This window comes from Neolamprologus brichardi, chromosome 8 (assembly GCF_056152115.1).
Source record: "Neolamprologus brichardi isolate AB-2024 chromosome 8, ASM5615211v1, whole genome shotgun sequence".
In the NCBI taxonomy this organism is placed as follows: Eukaryota; Metazoa; Chordata; class Actinopteri; order Cichliformes; family Cichlidae; genus Neolamprologus; species Neolamprologus brichardi.
Window position 1 is genome coordinate 24,919,617 of NC_142111.1, and position 21,739 is coordinate 24,941,355.

Sequence of the window (21,739 nt, forward strand, 5' to 3'; positions counted from 1 at the left end):
CGTCATCATCTTTGCTTGGTTTCTATGAAAGTCACCACATTCCACGAGTGTGAAGAACTGCTACATTGATGCAACGGTCAAAGTTCAGTAACAATAACGGTGAGATTTAATGACGTGAACAATGTGCCAGAACTATCTGCAATATATTCACAGAATAGGGGCTCATATGAGTATGGAGCATTAGCACCGACTTGTTAGAGTGATGGCATCTTAATGAGTATGTTTTCTTCCTTTTGCTGCAAGCTCTGCACATTTTAGCATCAAGCCTGAAGTTTGATTTGACAGTCCTAATTACAATGGATGTCAACAAACTGGTGAAATCTGTAACTACAGTTACTTCAGTGTGAAGGAAGTCTTCAGTTTACAACAGCTTATGCAAATTCAGTTTAAATATTGACACAGAAACACAATTAAACATGAAAGCGTGTCTAACCGAGTTTAAGCAAGAGAAAGTGGACTTTACTGCCTTTACTATGTGGGATTACAGTCTGCTAGCACAGATAGTTTCTAATGTACAGCAAATAAAATGATCTTGTAATGTTAATTACATGAATTGCTCATATGTACACACAGTTTCTAAGAAAAAAAGATGAATAAAATGGCCAGTTGGACATGTACTCTACTTGAAGTTTGACTTTTTTCTATCGCAACAATACAAATAACACATCTGTGTGAATAAAAGTGCAGCCACTGGCTGTCCGGTAACATGAGAGTGTAGTTGTTATCATGCTGTGTAGACATAACCGCAGGAGCCAAATTCAGTCATGTTCATCAACTGTTGCAAACCGATTGATTGATCCAGCATCAGACGGCTGGCTTCATCAGAGGAGTCTGAACTCATCAAGGTCATCAAAGGAGAGACATGATTGGTTCTGGTTTCAGTTATATTCCATCAGATGACTCTCTGTTTAGGAAAAAACAAAGCAGAGTGACATATTTCAATCAGCCAGTAGCCTCTAAATATTACATCTGGAAGGATTCACAGGGGTGCAGAGAGAGTTCACAGAAATCTAAAACAGTATGATGTTGACAATGTCAAACAGCCTCACATGGTGTCTGTTTACTCAGTACAGTCCAGCATATGTGAGTCATCTCAGCTATTTAGGTGCCACATGCCAGCTCTCCTGATACACCTCGGAGCCTTTCACAGGCAGACCTGCTGACTGTGTTGCACACGTCGTCTCTGAAAGCACAGATTAGATATGGTTATTACTAAAACTACATGTGCTTTTGTTTTTGGCTGTTAAACTGACAAAACAAACGCTTTGCTTCAAGTGTTAATGTTTATTGTGCAAATTTACTTTCCCACGAGACACAGCTTTGCATTTTTAACTGGCCTTACCTTTGTTTATTTTCTTAGAAGAATTTCCTTCCATACTTAAATATTTGTATATTTAACTTACTGCATTAAAAGGAAAGTGTAACCAGTGCTGCTATGGTTCCATAACCCTCAGCCATTTAAAGGCTGTGCTCCTCTGCAGAGTGCACTTCCTGATTAGATACGATTCATATCAGACCCAGGGATGATCACGCTGCTCCCAATTTCCTGCTGATCTGTCCTCACATTAATTTTTCCCTCTGACATTTTCATCAATACGACACTTGACTTAAACCCACAAGAGATAAACATATTTACACACACACACACACACACACACATATACATACATACATATATATATATATATATATATTAGGGGTGCAACAATACTCGTATCGATATTGAACCGTTCGATACAGTGCTTTCGGTTCGGTACGCATGAGTGCTCAGTGGATCTGCGCTTGACAATGCAGCCTAGGCGGAGTAGTCGAACGCAGATCCACTGAGCGCAGCGTAAGCTAGCAAGACAGAAGCTAAGCTCGTTGCAACATGGCTACTGCCTCAACACTGCCCGAAACTGAACCTCCCCCACCCTCATTCAGATCTGGTGTCTGGAACTATCTTGGTTTTCATGTGAAGTATGACCCTGAAGGTAAGCACGTCATGGACTAAAGTAAAACAGTATGTCAGATGTGCCACGCAATGCTCAATTGGTGGGAACTAGTGCATTAGCGCAGTTAGCTTGTTAATGTGTTGACGCCGTCCAGCCCCACGCACGGGGCGATCCGCGGTAGCTCGTTAACGGAGATTTGCCGTGTTGTGGCGTTAACATCATTTCAGATTAACGCTGACAGCACTAGTGGGAACACAACGAATATGACTGCACATTTACTCCGACATCATCCTAGTGCAAAGACAAGTGGAAGCAGACAAAAACAGCAAGCACGCATGCTACAATCTTTAGCCGAGTCATTTAGACAGCCGTTAGCACATGATTCTCCTTATGGGGACCTGATATGTTTAATATGCTGCTGAGAATATAGCCCAGAAGAAGCGTATAGTATAGCTTTTATTTTGGAAAGAGACATTTCTCTGTAATAAACTCTCTTTTCCAAAGATGAGTGATTTCTCGATCAGATAGATTTATTATTTTATTACTTTGTTGTTTCAGCAACATTAAATTTAAAAACTGTACTTTTGAGTTAAAATATATATTTATAATTTTAATAAATTACAAATTAAAAAAGCATGAACATTTTTTTGTATCGAAAAAATATCGAACCGTGACTACAAAGTATCGAACCGAACCAAACTGTGAATTTTGTGTATCGTTGCACCCCTTATATATATATATATATATATATATATATATATATATAATTTGGAGAACATGAACATGATTTGTTCAGACAGAGAGTTTAAATAAAATCTATGCAGTGATGAGAATTAGATGAAGCATCACAGCGGTGGAGCAGTATCTCCCAGAGTTCAGGTGTTGGTGGTGGTGAAGATGAAGATGGAGGTTAGGATGAGGCTTGGGAGGCTGGTGAGTCTGAAAGCCACAAATGAAAAAAGAGCATAGCAGAGACTGACTGGCTTGCAGAAGGCTGGCAAGTCATTGATTTAGACCTTAACACACTGGAAAGCAGGCAAATGAGTGAATACAGATTTTCGTTACTGAACTTACACATAGAAAAAAGAGAAAACCATACTGCTGTAAACACTAAACGAAATAAACACGATTGTGTGGTGTGTGAGGGGGAGCTGCTGGGTGCACAGGTACAGGTTAACATTTGCAAACGAGAGGCAGAGAAAGGAGGAAAGTGAAGAGAAATACATACACAAACCCTACAACCTACAAATGCAAGGGTCGCAAGGTGGAAGAAATATAAAGAAATTAAATATAAATGAATAATTTTGTTTGCTTTCAGTCCCCACAATGTAGGAGGAATCTGTCTGTGGTGCTCGAGGTTATGATGTCTGTAAAGAAAAAACTAACTGTGTAAATTTCTGTTTTCTTTTCCATATTTTTTGTTATTCGTCCCTCAGATTTCCTGGAAGGAACTTCTATCGTCCTGTATGCCCCCTGTGGGGATTCATAGGTTAGTATCAGGTGGATCGTGTTAGTCATGAAAACAAAGAAATAAAATTAACTTTCAAAAACTGCTAAAGTAAAGGTATTATCATAATTATCATAATTTAGATGATAGATGTTTAAACGGTAGTACATAAGAGTAAATCATCCAGAGTTTCACCCAGGCTGGAAATAATACAGTGTTGATATCGAGGTGTTAGTAACAGCAGCACCTGGACTGTAAAACCTCTTCCCTACATCACTGATCTGAAAAAAGTCAGACTGGATACACTCAAGACCCAAGAAACATAATTTATTAAACCCTATAGTTTTTCATATTTAGTACAATAAAAACAACAGTTCAAAGGCACATTTTACCACATTTTCAATGCTTTTACATAATTAGAGGCTAAACGCTTTATTTGATCCTCTTCCTGCTTCCCACTGACTGTATCCCCACAGATCTCGACTACCTTCCCCCATGCTCATATTTCACTTGTCTTTATTAAACCAGCTCAGGCCACTTGATGCTGTCGGCTGTGATTTATAACCGAGCCAACTGCTGTGGCCCGATAACCTCTAACTGTCCTGAGGCGGTGATGCAAGGCTGCGCTGTGGATCTATTTTAGGCTGAAAGGTCCCGCCTAACACACGTGTGTTTTCACCAGAGGTTATCACATCCATACGATGGAAGGTGTAATAGGAATTCTGTTCAAAATGTCGAAGCTGCTGAACAGATAAGACAGGACAGGAGAACATGTTCTGGAAAAAGTCAAATGATAAAGCACTGACCTCAACTTGTTATTACTAAAAACAGAACTTACATTTTATGCAAGGCTCACAGGAGGACGTGGAGTTCTTCCTTTGAATTAAATGAACTTCTTTTTGATAACAGAAGCACTTTCTGTGTCTCACAGAAAAACTGAAAATGAAGGTTGGCGTGATGAGTCACCTTGTCTCCCGCCAAAGTGGACATTTTAAATTTGAATCCAAAAAATAGAATGAGACGAGAGCCCATCAGCTGATTGGGGGCAGTTTGTATTTATAATTGATTTCATCAGTCTGTAATACTAACACAGTTTTTATTTAAATACGCCAGCAGGTTAGAGAGCTTAATTTGGTAGAGAAGCCAAACATTCACATAGATACCTTAGTATTAATAAACACTCACAGTCATACCTAGAACCAGTTTAGAAGCACAGATTAACCTAAATGGGAGAGAACCCATCCCAGAACCTAAGGTGGAACCCTTGGAGACAAAATTAAATATACAGCTGAAGGCGTCATGATCCGCAGCTCAGGGGTTTTGCATTTTGTCATCAGGATGGTTCCCTGGCTCTCCTGGGCGGCGCCTCCTACATCACAGCTGAGCCCCATCTGCTGTCAATTACTGGAGGACTATTTAAGCCAGCGCTGCCTGCTACTCATCGCCAGTTCGTTCAGTCACTTACTGTGGTAACTCGGCCCTCGCCCTGTCTTTGTCTGTATCTCTGCTTCCTGGTGTACAGGTCTCTGCACCATCCCACCTTTGCTTCCTCCAGCGCTGGCTTTCTCGTTCCACCTCCGTCATCAGCTCTCATTAAGGAAACCATCATCCAGTTACTTTCCAGTTACTCTTCAGTCTGGCCCTGCATGTAAGCCAACGTATTCTCCCTGCTCACCTAGTCCCTTACCTGCCAGTAACCACCTCTCCCTCTGCTGCAGAGCTCCAGTGGACCCGATCGCAGCCTCTCGGGACGCCTTCCCCATAAGCTGTGCCCGTTCCCACCGGCTCCTGCTTCGCTCTTGTTTATCCTTGTTTTGTTCCCATTCTTTCTGTAAATAAAGCCTTGTACCTAATTCTCAGTGAGTGTATTGAGTCTGCTTTTGGGTCCGGCCCGTGCACAAACCTCGGTTCATGACAGAAGAACAGTTTAACGTTTAAAGTACAAAGACAAATGTTGTGTTACGTGTTCAGTGTTCAGTGGTTTGGCACAATGGGAGATCATCCATGCAGTCATCCTGTAGCACATTTCATGCAGCCGTGTGCTGATAGAGGATCAGAAAATAATGCTCTTGGTTATTATTGTTTACTTTGGCTTTTGAATCTAATTAGTTTGACTTTTATCCGGTCTGCTCTGCGCTACGCAAATGTGTTGTTTGATCCCCGTTCGCTTGTTCTGTCACGAATTTTATCAGCCTTGTGGTCGACTGTGAAGCACTTTGAACATTTTATTTTTTAAATGTGTTATAGAAATAAACTTTGATATTATAACTGCACAGATTATTAAATCATTGTATTTTATTGCACGTGATCTTTCTTTTTGTGTTTATGCTTGTATTGTATAACTGTTCACTGCTGCCCACATCAAAGATTTTACCCACTTCTACTCTTATTTTTACATATATATTATATCTTTTGTTTGCTACTTCCTGGTTTATTTTGGTAATTGGTTAGCTTTGTTGTTTTACTTCCTGTCCTTGTCTGTTTCCCTCCTTAATCATTGCCCGCCTGCTCTCATGTTGAATGGATACACTTATATACTATATTTATATCATCCTTCCTTTCTCTGTGTATTTCTTCAATGTGTTTTAAACTGTTTGTTATTTTTTGTGGATTTTTTGAAAATTGAATCAGTTTTAAAATCCTTCTATTTATAGCTCGAGTTTGCATTTTCGTCTCCTTCTTGTTTGGTGGGAAAAAAAGGACTAGATGCAGAAATGCAGCTCTTGAATATCAAATCACTGTTGTGGTGCATGCAACATGCAATTCAGACAGAGCATAAATACCACTTAAGGGCTGGTTAAGAGCTAGTTCTTAACACCTGTGGAGCATCCAGGGGTGAGACCTGTTTTCAAGGATTACTTAAAGAGTAATGGAATGATTTACCCTCAACTCGACATGTTTGGTCTTTCCTTCCTTTATTTAAAAGTGGTGCATAAAACATAACAATATTCGAAAATGTGAGAACATCTACGGCAGGAGTGAAACAGACTGTGAGCTACTGGCAGACCAGGTATGTGAGACACGGAGCAGTCAGTCCAGTCAGTCAAACACAAACACAGCTTGTTATTGAGCCTGGAAATAAACTGAGCAGCTGAGCCTTTAATATCCATAAATGCCACTTAGGTTCTGTAAACACAGAGGATGTGGCGTACAGTAATGGACTGTTTACACAGTGTGAAAGGCAGCGTCATGAGGTGAGGCACACTTTCCAAGGGGTGCATTAGCAGATAACCAACTCAAACACCCTAACAGCTGATACTCACCCACAGGCAAAAGTTGCAGCACTAAGCATCTTTGGGATTTGTTTGAGTGAGCGTATTATTAATCAAAATAAGAGCTCTTGTAAGTCATTACATTTATTCTGTCTCAATAAAGTCCCTTGAGATCTTATATCTCATTTTCACAACACAAATAACAACAAACTTCATACAAAGCACGCCTGGTAATTTGTTCACTTAACATAAAATAGCAAGTTAGTGTTTAATTTCTTATTCAAACAAAACATGTTTGAGAAAAGAAATGACAAAGAGCAGATATTTGAAGTTGAAGCGCAAATCTTCACCAGCGCACCTCGCTCCCTTTTATTTACGTTTAATTCAATTCAATTCAATTTTATTTATATAGCACCAAATCACAACAAAAGTCGCCTCAAGGCGCTTCATAGATACAGAGAAAAACCCAACAATCATATGACCCCCTATGAGCAGCACTTTGGCGACAGTGGGAAGGAAAAACTCCCTTTTAACAGGAAGAAACCTCTGACAGAACCAGGCTCAGGGAGGGGCGGGGCCATCTGCTGCGACCGGTTGGGGTGAGAGAAGGAAGACAGGCAACAGTGTTGCATGAAATTTTGTATTTATTTTTCTTTTCTTTGGTTTTCTAAATGTAATTTAGGAAGTTGCAGCAAAAATGTAAATAGCTGCACATGAATAATTTGAGCTTATTATAAACTACAGTACATTTCTGACTAACCAGGAAACTCATTCTTTCTCCTCACAAGACTTTATTCAAAGATATTTGGCAGGTGTGAAATTTAAAAGTGAGGTCAAAGGTCATATGTTACATTATATTTGGATGTATAATATAATGTATTATTTCCTTAATGTTCCAAATAGAAACAAAGATGGAAGAATTTTGAGCAGAATTTTTAAAGAGTAAAGACATTTTATGACAATTTGACCTTAAAGAAGAGGTCAGAGGTCAAATGTGGCATGATATTCTTATTCTTTATACGGCACTTTCTGTACATACCACACTCGTAAGATGATATAAGGCCTTTTTCTCAACTTTTGACCAATTAATCGTTAATTTAACCTTGAATACCTCAGTGGATGTGAGCCAAATTTGAATGGATTGTTAACATGACCCCACTCATCACCTCTACATAGATTTGTTTTTTTGCTGCCAAAAAACATACAAAGCAAGCAAAAAATGACAAGAAACACATATTTTAAAGGGAACGTATTCCAACTGGAGCAGGCCTGAAACATAAAGGCTTTTTTTTACCAACCTTTGTAGACACAAAAGTTAATTAACAACTTCAAATACATAAAACTAAATTTTTAAAAAAATTAGACTTCAATAAAAGTTAAAGTTAATACATTTAAAAGGACAGCTTGATCAGAGTCTCCAGAGTCCATTATATTTAATATTAAGAGGATGAAAATCAGTTTTAAATGCAGTCTGATAAACTGCGTCACGTAACTGTCACTGGTAATAAAAAGCAATGAAGCAAGTCTCTGTCAACATTAAATAATGTCTGTAATGATGCAAAACACCAACACTAAGGTCAGTTTCCTTCCAGACGTAGTCAATATGTAACATAAAAGTAATTTGACTTTGTCCTTCGTTTGTTCCAGGAATGACTGATAGACTCGGCTCGGTGTACTTGGCAGCCAGACCCACACTCTGCCACTTCACAGCTCCAGTCAAAGCACCTCAAAATATCTCCCACTGCTCTGCTGCCTCCCAGACCCTCTCACTAAACCAAACCGAGCAGGACATCACCTGGTAGCCTCACGTCAGCGTTCAAATACACTGTTATGTTAACACTATAATAAAAAAAGATTAAACCAAGCCAGTCTTTCATGAACATTTTCACTGCTGTTCCTATCGAGATAGTTGCATCAAGAAAGGCATCTCTACCAGCTGAAACGTGCAGAGCTAAAAGTAGCCGTCTCCTTTAGCGATAGTGAACTGTGCTGGTGGCCCAAGTGTTAATATTTAAGGCACCTGGTTGGTCGGTGTACCTGTGCTTCCCTGACAAACACTAAAAGAATTCAGTTTGCTTTTGCTCAACCATCACTGACTTTCATGTGACCTCAGTGGCAGCGAATGATTTACCAGCTGGCGCACATGAGGTGAAAACACAGAGTTATACCACAGTCTGGTTGGAAGTTCAGTCCAATCTGTCAGATTCAAAGAATGAGCATCGACACTAGTTAAGTTCACCTGGGAAAGAAAACTACAGACTTTTCAAAGAAGCTGGATTTACAGTTAAGCTATTCCCTGATTTTTAGCATTTATATTGTACTACAGTGGTGGACGTTCATAGTAAACATGTATAACCCTGGTTACAAATGTTACAATAACACGATAGAAAAACAGAACAATAAAAAACATAAAATTGGAGGTCATAATGAGTAAAATTCTTCTTCTAACTAATTCATAAAAGGCAGATCAGACTGGCACTGAACTGACTGTGCTCTGGACCAGGACATCGAGTGATGTCATGTCCTGATGTTAATGTTTTAATAATGGATTTTGACTGTGATTTATAGGAAATCTAACTTAAAGGGTCAATGCACTAAAACAGTGATTTCTGATAACATTTGATTGCTCATACAAGGAAAAACTAACTCACACCGCTAATGTGGCTTTATTGGCTTTAACAGAACACACCAGTCTTATATTCTCTTAGATTCTCTTAAAAGAAATAGATTGTAAAATACCGAAAGCTTTAAAAAGATTACGTATCCATTTGTTTTACAGTGGCATCACCCTCCCTACCCAGATCCAACGCCACCTCCAATGCTTACCTCCCCTCTGATGTGGACATTGGGTCAGCTGGAGGCGCAGTCGAAAGATTGCAGCAGTCCCAGATCAGATGTACACACTGGAACTCTTTCCCATGTTGCTGTCTGTGTTTATTGTGCTATGGTGTGTTGATATCTGTGCATTCCTGTATTATCCTTTTGTGTTACACATTTCGATGTTTTTTGTCCTCGCTACCTAGCCTGACCTGTCTCCCCAGTGTGATGTTTGTGTATTGTATGTTTCATCTCGGTTGTGGGCAAAAGACCTGCAACTGACAAATAAAGGCTATCTCATCTCTCATCATCTCATCATAACTGCTAGAAATGGTCAAAGTTTAAAATATTGAGGTCAGAGTATGAGCCAAAAGCCAAAATCTAAAGTTGGATACAGGGGATGAATGAAAAGGCTACATGAAGGCCCAGAATAAGATTAATAAGGTTTGTTTTGTTTTACTTTTAGCTGCTGCAATTGTCCAAAAAGCATACAGTAAACACACTTTAAAGCACAGCAGTGTAATAAAATAAATGTGACTACAGCAGCTGACTCTTTTTGGAGAAAGCACTTGTTATACTGTAACACAGTGTGCACGACCCTCTACCACCAGTGTTGGGGAGTAACGGAATACATGTACCGCCGTTACGTATTTAAAATACAAAATATGAGTAACTGTATTCCGTTACAGTTACCGTTTAAAAAGGTGGTATTTAGAATACAGTTACTTTGTTGAAATAAATGGATTACACGGCGGTACTTCCCTGTTTCATATTGTGGCGGGTCAGGACTGTTTGGGTTTTGTTTGACAGCTACGTTCTGTTGTTCCAGGCGGCAGCGTTACGGTTGCCAAGGTTACAGGGTGACGCTCTCTCTCTGCGTGTTTCCTGGGTGAGAGAGGCCTTTTTGTTGTTGTTGTGCTAAGCTAATAGGCAGAATGCTACAGGTATAGCGCTAAAGAATGTAGCATCATGGGCAGTGTAGTCCGTGCTGCAGGGAGAATGGACTGCCATACCCGTTATGTGTCTGTGAGCGAGGGAGGGAGAAAAAGGAAAAGTAGGAGCTGTCATCGAGCAGAAACAGGAGCTGGAAGCATGTAAATATAATAATAACCACTGCAGCCAAGAAGAGAGCCTGACGAGCCCAGTTGTAAGTAAGCTATTAAGACTCGACTGTACACCGTGTTCGTGTTTTCCTCCAAAAACAATAAGTTCTGTTGGAGCAGCCTTTCAACGCCTCTCTCTGTCTCTGCTAGCAAAGTTGACCCAGACAACAAAGTAAAGCTAGTTTTCAGCTACGAGCCGACACAGAACCCACCGTATTAGCCAGAGGTCCCTTTACTACGGTTCGGAGCCGCGGACCTTCAGTAACAGTAATAAATCACAGCAATAGTACATTCATGTAGTTGTAAACAGCATGATAATATATTAAGTAATCCAAAGTATTCAGAATACATTACTCTCATTGAGTAATGTAACGGAATACGTTACAGAATACATTTTGGGGCATGTATTCTGTAATCTGTAATGGAATACATTTTAAAAGTAACCTTCCCAACACTGTCTACCACACATATAATCTCCTCCTCCTCATGTATGCACTGCACATGTTCAAAGTTTTCAATAATGAAATTACACGATCACCCGGGTTGATGCACCTGCTGAAACTGTAGCAGCAAAAACAGCTTGTTATGCTTGAGGTTTATCTTCTGACTGCATTTCTGAAAAGCTCTTTTCACCTGAAGGAGCTCCTTCCTCATTTGGGCTTAATTAGACACTTCCTCCGCCGCCTCGCTCTTGTTTACTTTGTTACTGCCTCGTCCTCTGAGGGAAAAACCCCTCATTGTGCTACAAAGTTCAGACAACATAAGTGCAGTGTGGTGTGTTTTTGTGTGGTGTGAGGGGATCAATAATATAAGCAAATGTGATTTTTCAGCTGATTTACAGATTTCAAAGACAGTTTTTACAATCATATTTTCCATAGATCACCTGATAGATGAGGCATGTTCTACTGCAAGGAGTGCCCAGGGTAGATCCACAGGCACTGGAGAAATGATGTCTCTGCCCTGTTGCCCTCATGGGATGATGAGCAGCAGGAGGATGGATGGATGGACTTGTCAACGCTACTTTAAGCCTTTAAAACTCTAATATTTGGGGAAATGTTAAGCTTACATGTGTTTTCTGATCTGCACAGAAGTAACCTCTAAAATAAACTTATAAACAATAATGTTGCCATGGATACAAGCTACCCAAGCAAAGACACTGGACTGGACTGTGTGCTGCAAACCAAGCCTTGCTTACATTTCAGATAATAGATGACCCTAAACTGCCCGTTACATGTTAGTAGTCATGACTGCAATATGTACATTTCTATTCTGGATCCTGATTATCAGACATTATCAGATAGTTTTGTCATAAATGAAAGATAATGTGCAATAAAGATGATGTAATCGGATTAGGTCAACAACCAGTCTGTGCTGTGATGTCGTTTTTTCCATCACCAACAGCAATAATTTACACTGATTTCTTATTCAAAAATACTCTTAAATGCAATTCAGCACTTTATTTGTTTTCCTGCTAAACTGACTCACATACACAAATATTTTTCTGCCACTTTTGACCGTTCACTGTTCACTTCCTTGTGATTTTATGGAAGCAGCAGCTCCACGAGTGAGTGAACAGTGTGGTCTTTGTGCGCTCAGGACAAAGCTGGTGCTGTGAGTCAGCCATCAGGACCTTGAGGAAGGACACCTGAGCACCGAAACACCTCCATGCTACCTGACTGAGCTCATCGTCGCCGACTCACAAAACAGCGGGAGTTATCAGTGCCACTCTTCCCTGTTTGCAACACACCAGCAGCAACAAACTGTTTCTTCAGTCATGCAGTGCTGCCCTATCAGAGGTGCATCACCAAATAAACCTATTCTGCACCACCAACCCGTAGGAGAGGAAAATATGCATGCCTCATATCTGAGGTCAGACAGCATGACAGAAATGATAATCAACACTTTGCTGCCAGTCTGAGTTTCTCTGTGGTCATTATGAGTCTTTTCTGTGCCTTTGTGACTGCTTTTAGTCTCTTTCCTGTCATTTTGAGCCTTGTTGAAAGGATAACAGAATCCAGCAGATGACAAAATCCAGGAGGAACCATAGAAGCAGGAACACAGAACAACCAGAAACATTACAGGCAGTGTTAACTAATGCACTGACACAGAAATGGGAAAAGTTAAGCTTGTTATTCACACGGAGCTACAAAAGAAAGTGATCGCAGCTGTGGGGAACAACGGAGAAGAAAACCGAACACAAGGCACAAAAGACAACTGACAAAATAATACAGGAAGTGAAACGTGATAACTCAACGGGAAAACACAGACACAAAAGAACCCAAAACAAAGGAGCTGGCATGGGAGAATGGAAGTGAACCGTTAACAACCAGGAACTGAGAACAGCACCAACCAGGAAAAATACATTAAGATAAATATATCAAAAACTATGACCAGGAATGGAGGAAAAGGAAAACATGGAGCTAAAGACAGCGTAATCTAAGAAGATACCAGAAGATAATTACATAAAACCAAACTAGAAAGTTCATAAACTCAAGACATGTGCTTGTTTTGGTCCCTTTACCTTCATTTTGAGTCTCTTAGTTCTTGTTTTGAGACTCAACTTGTGCTGATTTTATTCTTCTTTGTGGGTTTTTGTGCTTTTTTTATGGCTATTTTACGTCTCCTTGCTGTCACTTAGAAGTTAGTCTGTGGTTGTTTTATGTCTTATCACATTTCTCGCACTTTTATCGTTGTTGTTGTGTGCCTGGGAAATATTTCCCATACTTAGGGTGACAGCACAGCGCGTGTGAATGTGCAACAAGTTGTTAGAAATACTCCCAGACCTTTTGTGCACCCAGGCTTTCGCTGGGATTATCTGTGATAAAGCTAATCCTGCAGAAAGCCTGCAGCCGCTGCAAAGCTGCGTGTTGTTTGTGTCAAAGCAGTTTCTAAAAAGTCAAAATGATCTAAAGTTTGAGGCTTTTATCCTTTAACCCTATCTAATTTCTCTGAACACTTGTCAGCTGTTAAATTAAGAAACTCCCAATAAAATAAACCCAAACAAAAAATGTGCACACCAGTTTTACCGTTGGTTTGTTTCTTGGTCCTTTGGGCCTCTAATCCAAAAACTGAACGCACATTTTGCTTCTGTTTGGATATTAAACATCGAATCCCTGCTAATGAAAACGTCCTACGCACAGAGAAACTTTGTTGTAGTAAAATAACTCAAGACTCATCTTTGCAGCACCTCAGGGAATTCCCAGAAAGCCCAGAGGAGTGCTGAGACTGCACTTTGGGGCCATGTGAAACTTTTCCTAAATCAAAAATAGGGGTGAGGCTGTTCCTGAGGAAAGAAGCTGGTGGCGCTCTTGGAGAAAACCGCCCCCTTGGCCTGCACTGCACTCAAATGCCTGGCATACTTAAAAGGTTCTCAAAGCTCCCTGATCATCTTAACCATGACTTTGCATTCCACAAATGAATCAAACCTTTATTTGAGTTCATGTAAAAACAAAATTTTGTGTTTTATTTATTAGTATTTGTTGTCATGTGTGTATACGCCTGTGCACAGACTGCATTCAGTCAACACAGTTTAAAAGGCTTTTGTGTTTAGTTTCGTGGCAGCACGTGTAGTGATTAGCTGTGTGTGTGTCCCTGTTTCACCCCACAGTGCAAAGACATGCACGTTTAATGGTGATGCTAATACAGCTGTGGGTGTGGATGTGTGTGGGTGTCTGACTCTGTGCGGTCCTGTAATTGACTGGTGACTGGATCTATTTTCAGTTGTTTTCCATGTCTTGGTGATTGTGTCTCTTTGTTTGTCTTGTATCATTAATTTGTAACCTCTATTTTTATATATGTTGTCATTAAGGGATTGTTTTGTTTCTTTGTGGTTACTTTGTGTCACTATGGTGAGTCTGATAGTTTCAGATAGTTTCAATTTCAACAGTTTGAGTGTTTTACTTGTGTTTTTATATCACTGTGGGAACTGTGTCTGTCATTATTTTGAGATTGTGTTTGTTTTACACTTTTTGTCACCTTTTATGCCACTGTGGCCATAGTAACCGTCGCTGTTACTTTTTTGTGTCTCGGTGTTTCATTTGTCTCTTTTTGGTTGTTGTGTATCACTGTGGTGATCACGTGTGTCACTGTCTTTGTGATCATTTTTGCCTCTTTGTTTATCTTTCTGCATTTCTATATTACAGTAGCAGCTGATCAGATGACCCTGTGTTATGTAAAAGGCATCTTTCTATGCGCATTATGATGTGACTGCATTAATTAGTATGTTCTTTTATTTTGGGAAGATCACAAACTGTCGGGCACACTTCCTGATAACAAAACCTTTGTGGGGTGGACTCTTTTTATGAAAACCATGAAACCGTTATGATCAAACTGAACCATTGAGCCATTTAAACATTGGGTGTGTAAACAGCTCCCATTCAAAGACTAATTGTTACTCTTGTCTGTTTGCTCTTCTTTTAAATGAACATTGGCAGCCCTTAATAAATGTTTGAGTTTTCATGCAGCGTGACGGCGGCTGAGGGAGCGCCTCTCCTCGGGATAAGTCACAGAGGGGACTTCTGCTGAGATAACATGCCCCACCACACACCTGGTATCTCATGGCAGGCTGAGCAGCGGCTGTGTTTCCACACACGTTACCATGGATGTGGACTGCAAACACTGAAGTCTGTGGGGACCTCAGACTCACACTACACACACACACAGACACACACACAGACATATCCTCCATGCATCAGGGAACTGGTCAAACAGTTAAACCACGGCCATGCAGAGAACAACGACATCAGAAGGTTTGTCTTCACGTGTGGAGACGTCTCACCGACCAAATCTGCTTTACTGTGGCTGTAAAGCTCTTTCAGGCCACTGAGCCGTAATTCACCTAAATCTGGGTCACTGAAAATACTTTGTGGAGAAAGCATTTGAGCCTTTTAGTACAGTAACAAAAAAAGTCAGTCGGTAAGGCCAATAATCCAAACAAGAGGCAGGCGAAGGGCGGTCACTTCCACGCATGAGAAAATCTAACAGGAACTAAAAATGAGCAACAAACAGGAAGATTTTACAGAAGAATTGTGCTGGAAAACACAAAAACAGTTTAAAAGCTTGATATTTGCAGAGTGCTGCTCAGGTGGAATAAATACTGGAATGACAAATGATCTAATGCTACAAAGGTGTGACACAAAAGGGCAGAGCACAGCACAAAGACTGTAGGAGAGCTGAATGAAGTGTTTGACAAACAGAGATTTCAAAATATGGAAAGCAACCGAGGTGCTTAGTCTGTGTAGATTCTCAGTCATCCAGGTGATGGAAGTCTTAAGAGCTTGAGAAAAGAAAGCATCTGGACTTCGTCGAGCTTGTAAAGATGTTTTCATCCACAGTTCAATTCAAAACAAAAGGTGGAGAGTCCCAGGTGAGGGTTGTCCCCTTTGAAGGTTGTCCTGAGGGTCACCTTGCCCCAGATGAGCCAATAGGTCACATGATAGGGTGGGGTAAAGTCCCACGGTGGTTTCACCCTTAACCCCCTGTGATGAAAATAACCCATCCCTTTTTTTACACCTTGGCTCATGTGCTGAGTCATATGATCAGCAGTAGGTCAGCGACCCCTCAGGACCACCGAGTCCAGGTGTTCTCTTTTTTCAAGCTCTTAAGACAACCGAGACACTCTGCTCCTGTCTTCAAGCAAAAGGATGATTTGACTTTATTCTTAAAGCATTTTGTTAAAAACAAAATCAGTGTGTATCATCTCCACTTCATTCAGAATGAAAAATATACAATCAGTCTGAATCAAATACCAGACAAATCACCAACAGCTGTGACATAATGCAAAGTGTAAGGATACATTTCAGAGGTCCCACTACAGGGTCCCAAAAAGTGTTTTACATCAAGAAAAATCTCATGTTTTTCCATTTAAACATCAATTAAAATCTTTGTATCTACACATGAATCCCCTGCAGAAATTTTGGATACTGCATTGTTTTAAGTCTTCCAGTATAGCCTAGCAGTTAACAGACGGCCAGCCACTGAGATCATTTTGTCTGTCTCAGGAGCAACTGAGGCAAAGATTTTCAGACTCCAGTTTCCAATGACACACTTCTTATTTTTAGGAGTTTCTTCTTAATCAAATTTCTGTTTTTAGCCTGAGGATCATAACCTCCTGATCCTTGATCTTAAACTCCACTAAAACACAAGGCCAAACGGAGATGTGAAGTTAAATGGAAAATATCCCCCTCCTTTGTTTGTTTAAATGGGCCCGCTCTTAATCCATAGAAGGAAAGAGATAACTGTGTGTGGGTAAAGTGCACAGTGCATTGAAAAGAACACGTAACCCTCATCAAAATGTCGCAGCTGAATAGAAACTGTCTGGCCTGATTGGCCACATGCTTTCTGGTCAGTTGGTTCAGTGTGTTTACCTTTAAAAGTGGTGCACGGCAGTAAAAGCCAGTAAAGATGAACCAATCTTACAGTGACTACTTCTAAACCATCTAATCTCTTCTTACTGTCAGAAACAGCTGATTTGTTTTTTAAATAAAGGTAAGTATACCTGAAGTACTCATTGCAGAAACAAGCTCCTCTGTGACTGATTATTTTAATATATGTGATATTAATGTGTGTGCATGATTTCACCACTGTAGCTGTTGAAAACAGTAACTTTTACTAGTTTTATTTCAGTGCAAGTCCATAATAATGTTCCACCACTAAGGATAAATATATATTAAAAATAATTATGTTCTGCAGCATTCAGAAATTCACCAAGATAAGAACTTTATTCATCCAAAAAGGAAACGCTATGTGTATCCACTATCCCTCCACTGCTGATGTCCAGACCATCTCAGCCTCGCCTCTCTAGCTTTGTCTCCGAACTGCTGCTCCCTTTGATGTATCCACGTCTAATCTTATCCATTCTGGTCACTCCCAATGAGCATCTTCAGCTCTGCTGCCCCCAGCTGTTGTTTGGTCAGTGCCACAAACCGTACACCATAGCAAGCCTCACTACTATCTTGTAAACCTTCACTTTCACTTTTGATGCTATTGTTCTGTCATAACTCAATCACTCCATCCTGCCTGTACTGTCTTCTTCACCTCTCTCGCACACTGTTTGCTCATCCACTTCCACCTGTCTCCTTCTCATTCACACATATGTATTCTGGCTTCTCTTTTCAAAGTATACCTCCACCTCTCCAGGCTCTCTTCCACCTGGTCCCTTCTCTCACTATAGATCACAGTGTCATCTACAAGTATCACAGTCCATGGAAATTCCTGCCTGATGTCATTTCTCAACCTGTCACCAATGCAAACAAGAAGAGACTCATAGCCAATCCCTGATGTAATCTCACCCCCACCTTGAACCCATCTGTCATTCCTACCACACATCTTACCACTGTCCCTCTATATGTCCTGCACCACCCTCACATACTTTTCTGCCACTCTTGACTTCCTGTACCACGGCTTTCTCTGATTTACCAAAATGCAGTGAAGCTCCTGACCTTCTCTATACTTCTCCATCAACGCTCTCAAAGCAAATATGGCATTTCTAGTACAGTAAGTGATCAAACACTATAACTATAAAATGAATACTGTAGTATTAATAGTAATCATCCCGTCTTGTGAAGACAAATATTATTTTTGACTTTTAATGTGTCTTTAATATTTGTCTGGCTTTACTGTCGTTTCTGCTTTGTTTGTATTGTAGAATACTGACACCTGCTGGCCAGATGAGGGAAATATTTTTTATGTCCCGCCCAAAAACCTAATCAATGCTCTCAATTGGTTTAATTTTTACAAAGCCCCGATTTGATTGGGCGATATGCTTTATATTGGCCAATCACCGCTTTTGTTTACAACCAGCCTCAAAAGGTCAGAGTTGAAATATAGGAAGCAATGCCGCTTTAGCTGTCACAGCAGCTAACATGGTGGAAGTTTTAAACTCCGGGAAGGAACAGCTTAATTAAACATTCACTCTAGAAAATGAACCACACCGACGCATAACCGCCCGTCCTGCCCGACTCTGCGATGCTGTGTGCGGGTGTTAAAGCCGTGAGGTCGTCGACGTCATTACGAAAGGTTGGTGGCTAAGCTAACGGTTCGTTTAACAGCTGATGATGTCCGTTGTGTTTTTAACACTGGAGTAACTTGATACGGTCACTCGTTTGGGTTGGGAAAGCCCCGGTGTCCCTCCCAGGAGAGCTGAAGGACGTTACTTGAGAAAGGGAGCTCTCCTTAGACTGCCGAACCGAGATAAGCGACACAAACTGGAGGATTTCAGAGAGGCTGGAGGGATTTACAGACCAGGATCAAACCTTTAACCCCTGTAAAGAGCAGATAGAAAATGGAGAGCCTTGAGAAGTCAGTCTACTATTATTATTATCATCCTTATTATTATTACTATTATTATATTATTATTATTATTATTACCACCATTATTATTGAGACCATACTAGGATCAAGAAGTTACAGAGCCCCGGGAACAAATGTTCGGTCCTGCTTTCATCATCAGGCTTTTTTTCCTTTCTTCAGTAATTATGCTCATATATGAAAGTGTACTTACTGTACATGTACACAGAATAGCTTGATTTTAACTTACTGAATCCACCACCATGCACAGTTTCACTAAAATCTTTACAGTGTCTTATAGACACTGTATAACCCTATTTCTAATTTAAGTATCTTTACATACACACACCTGAAATATGAAGAGATTATTAATATTTAATATTTATAGTATTATTATTATTATTATTATCATTAGTATTTAAGAGACTAAAATGTAAAGACAGATTGATGTGTCCTCACCATGTTTCACATGATTTTCACTGGTCCTCTCACTGTCCTCAGCAGTTATGGACGAGTCATCTTCACAGTGGGATTGTTCACCACCTCCCTGCAGGACCAGATTCGCCTGCTGCTCCTCCTGTTCTGACGGACTGTTCTGAGCCCGCCGACACAGAGCAAAAGCGTGACTCCGTCTCCACTTGGACCCCCGCCCAGGGTTCCCCGCCGCCTCCCACGCACTGCTGCATGAGTGGCTGTCACAACTGCGTATGGATCGAACACGCAGAGCAGCTGCTGGAGTACTACAACGATGGAAGCGAGCGGGCGCTCGCTGCTATTGAGGAGAACGTCCTCGACGAGAACCTTAAAACTTACCTGAAGATGGAGATCAGACTCTTAAAAAAGACGTGACCGTCGCAGCCAGTGGCATTGACCGCAGCGCTGCCAGAAACCTTCACAGGCTGAGATTTTACAGCACACAGTGTACCTCCACATTTTCACTCCTCCTTCATCCTGTGGGGCCCACAGTATATGTCTCATTTTAGAAAGCTGGCAGACGTTAACAGATAAGACTTTGGGTCTTTGGTGGTCATTGTTATGTTGCACTTATCTAATATTTGCTTCTAAAAAGCAGGGGGGAAAAAAGGAGTCGCCATCTGGCAGGTTGCTGGAAATCATAAATATTCAGGATAAAAATACTCTTTGATTTTTACTGGAATCTGTTCAGACCTGCTTTGGCCTTTATTTCATTTAGACAGTGCAGATCTGTCAGGATGTCAAGAAATCTCAACCATGAAAGAAAAAACACAAACACTTAAATTTGCAAAGGCTGGAGAAGCTTATTAGGTTTATCAAACTACTTCATCTGAAAATGAAAGCAACTCATTGTAAAAGAGTTGAGTCAGGAAATCTTTCTCCAAACTTTGAGTGTTTTTAAGTTCTCTAAGGTTACAACTTCCTCTGAGTGTGCAGAGAACAGATGCCAGTCTGACCCTTTTAGATCTTGACATGTTTGGTTTTTTCTTAAGGAAGCAGAGTTCATGAAAGTCACAGTGTGAAATGTTCTTTTTCTGTTAGAACCTTGTTTGTTGGTCCAGTTCAGTTGTGGTCTAATATTTTCTGTGTTCTGTGTCTCCGCCTGACGGTGCTGCTTAGCAACACAGGGCAGATGTTACTGATGCAAAACTACAGAATCATGAACCTGGACTACAAACAGGTCCTCTTAGATTTCTTTGCTGGTCATGCAGGCTGACCAAAGACAATCCAGTAAAAATAGCACTTTGTTACCAAATATTTGTAATAGGAAATGTTATTCTCCCTGCTGTCTACTCACACATTTCTCTTGGTGCTGAAGAGATGCTTCAGCTCAGTGCAAGATTTTCTTATGTGGGTCATATGAGTTGTTGGAAGGTATTATTTCTTTTAATAAAGTGTGTCTTCTGTTAAAGGAGGTGATGAAGTATTAAAGCACATTTCCTTAGTATTTGGAGAATTCAGTGAAGTCTGATTATTGAGGCCTCACTCGGATAAAAAGCTGCCACAACTTTAGTTTCCAACAGTCTAAAGTTGTCCCAGCCAGTGGTCTGCTTATAAAGCATAACATTGCATCATAACACAGTCCAACGATTCTCTACATGAAAGACTATCGTTACTGTGAATAAACATAAAACAAACTAGTCCAGTGAAGAAATAAAAAGCTCGAGCTTTCAGGGCCTGAAACTGCAGCTTTTTGAAGGTGTGATGAGTTTTTGTCCCGTTCTAGTGGATGTTTGCAGGTAATAGTTAGAATGTGCACAGCATCACGAGCTAACAAGAGGAGCAATGTTTTAAACTTCAGGATGTCTGAATTGTTGTCACGTGCTGTTTGGCGTTTGATTGGTTTGCATCGTGTCTTTACAGCATTTGCACATTTGAAGCATCCGAACAACACTTTGCCTCTCTGTATTTGAGTTTATTTAAATGATATTAGAAATTAGTTTTAATCCAATGCTTGTTAAATAAATATTTTTTATTTATTGTCAGATTCAGAGTGCTTTATTTTTATGCCGAGAATTGGTGCACACAACCACACGTGCAAGTTCAAGCCTGAAAAACTTTAATAGCCCCTGTGGCCACTAGGAGGAGCTACGTATGCATAAAACTGTTTGCTGTACTGGGGAAATGATATGTATGACGACCTAACTTGTTTATTTCATCATCATATATTTTTATCCAACCAGCTCCAAGTGTTGCTTATATTCTAATGTGATTATAGTCCGAATATTTAATAAACACAAAATCTTTGTGGCTTCAGGAAATTAAACTTTGTTCTTAATGGATATTTACAGCAAGTATGTAAAACACTGCATTGTTCTCATGATGTTAATGAGATTTAGATCTTTTCTTAGGTAATAATGATGGTTGTGTCAGAGAAGAAGCCGATCACGTTCGCTCCTGCCACCTTGATGACGTCTTTAGTTCTTTAGTCATTCTCCCAGTCCCTCTGGACCAGTATCTGAGGTG

General features: G+C 40.3%; 1 protein-coding gene across 4 annotated transcripts; it reads left to right on the forward strand.

The window, feature by feature from the left end:
- Positions 1-18,320: 18,320 nt before the first annotated feature.
- oxld1 (oxidoreductase-like domain containing 1) lies at positions 18,321-21,252 on the forward strand. Of its 4 annotated transcripts, none has more exons than XM_006793245.3 (2): positions 18,321-18,529; positions 19,301-21,252. In XM_006793245.3, exons 1-2 carry the CDS (start codon positions 18,479-18,481, stop codon positions 19,646-19,648), a joined length of 399 nt encoding a protein of 132 aa, XP_006793308.1. In that variant the 5' UTR covers positions 18,321-18,478; the 3' UTR covers positions 19,649-21,252. The 4 variants fall into 4 exon arrangements, 2 of the variants coding, with proteins under 2 accessions (XP_006793308.1, XP_006793309.1); XM_006793246.3 differs by having other exon boundaries at positions 19,304-21,252; XR_004843696.2 differs by lacking the exon at positions 18,321-18,529 and adding an exon at positions 18,541-18,811 and having other exon boundaries at positions 19,304-19,408.
- The last annotated feature ends 487 nt before the right edge of the window (positions 21,253-21,739 follow it).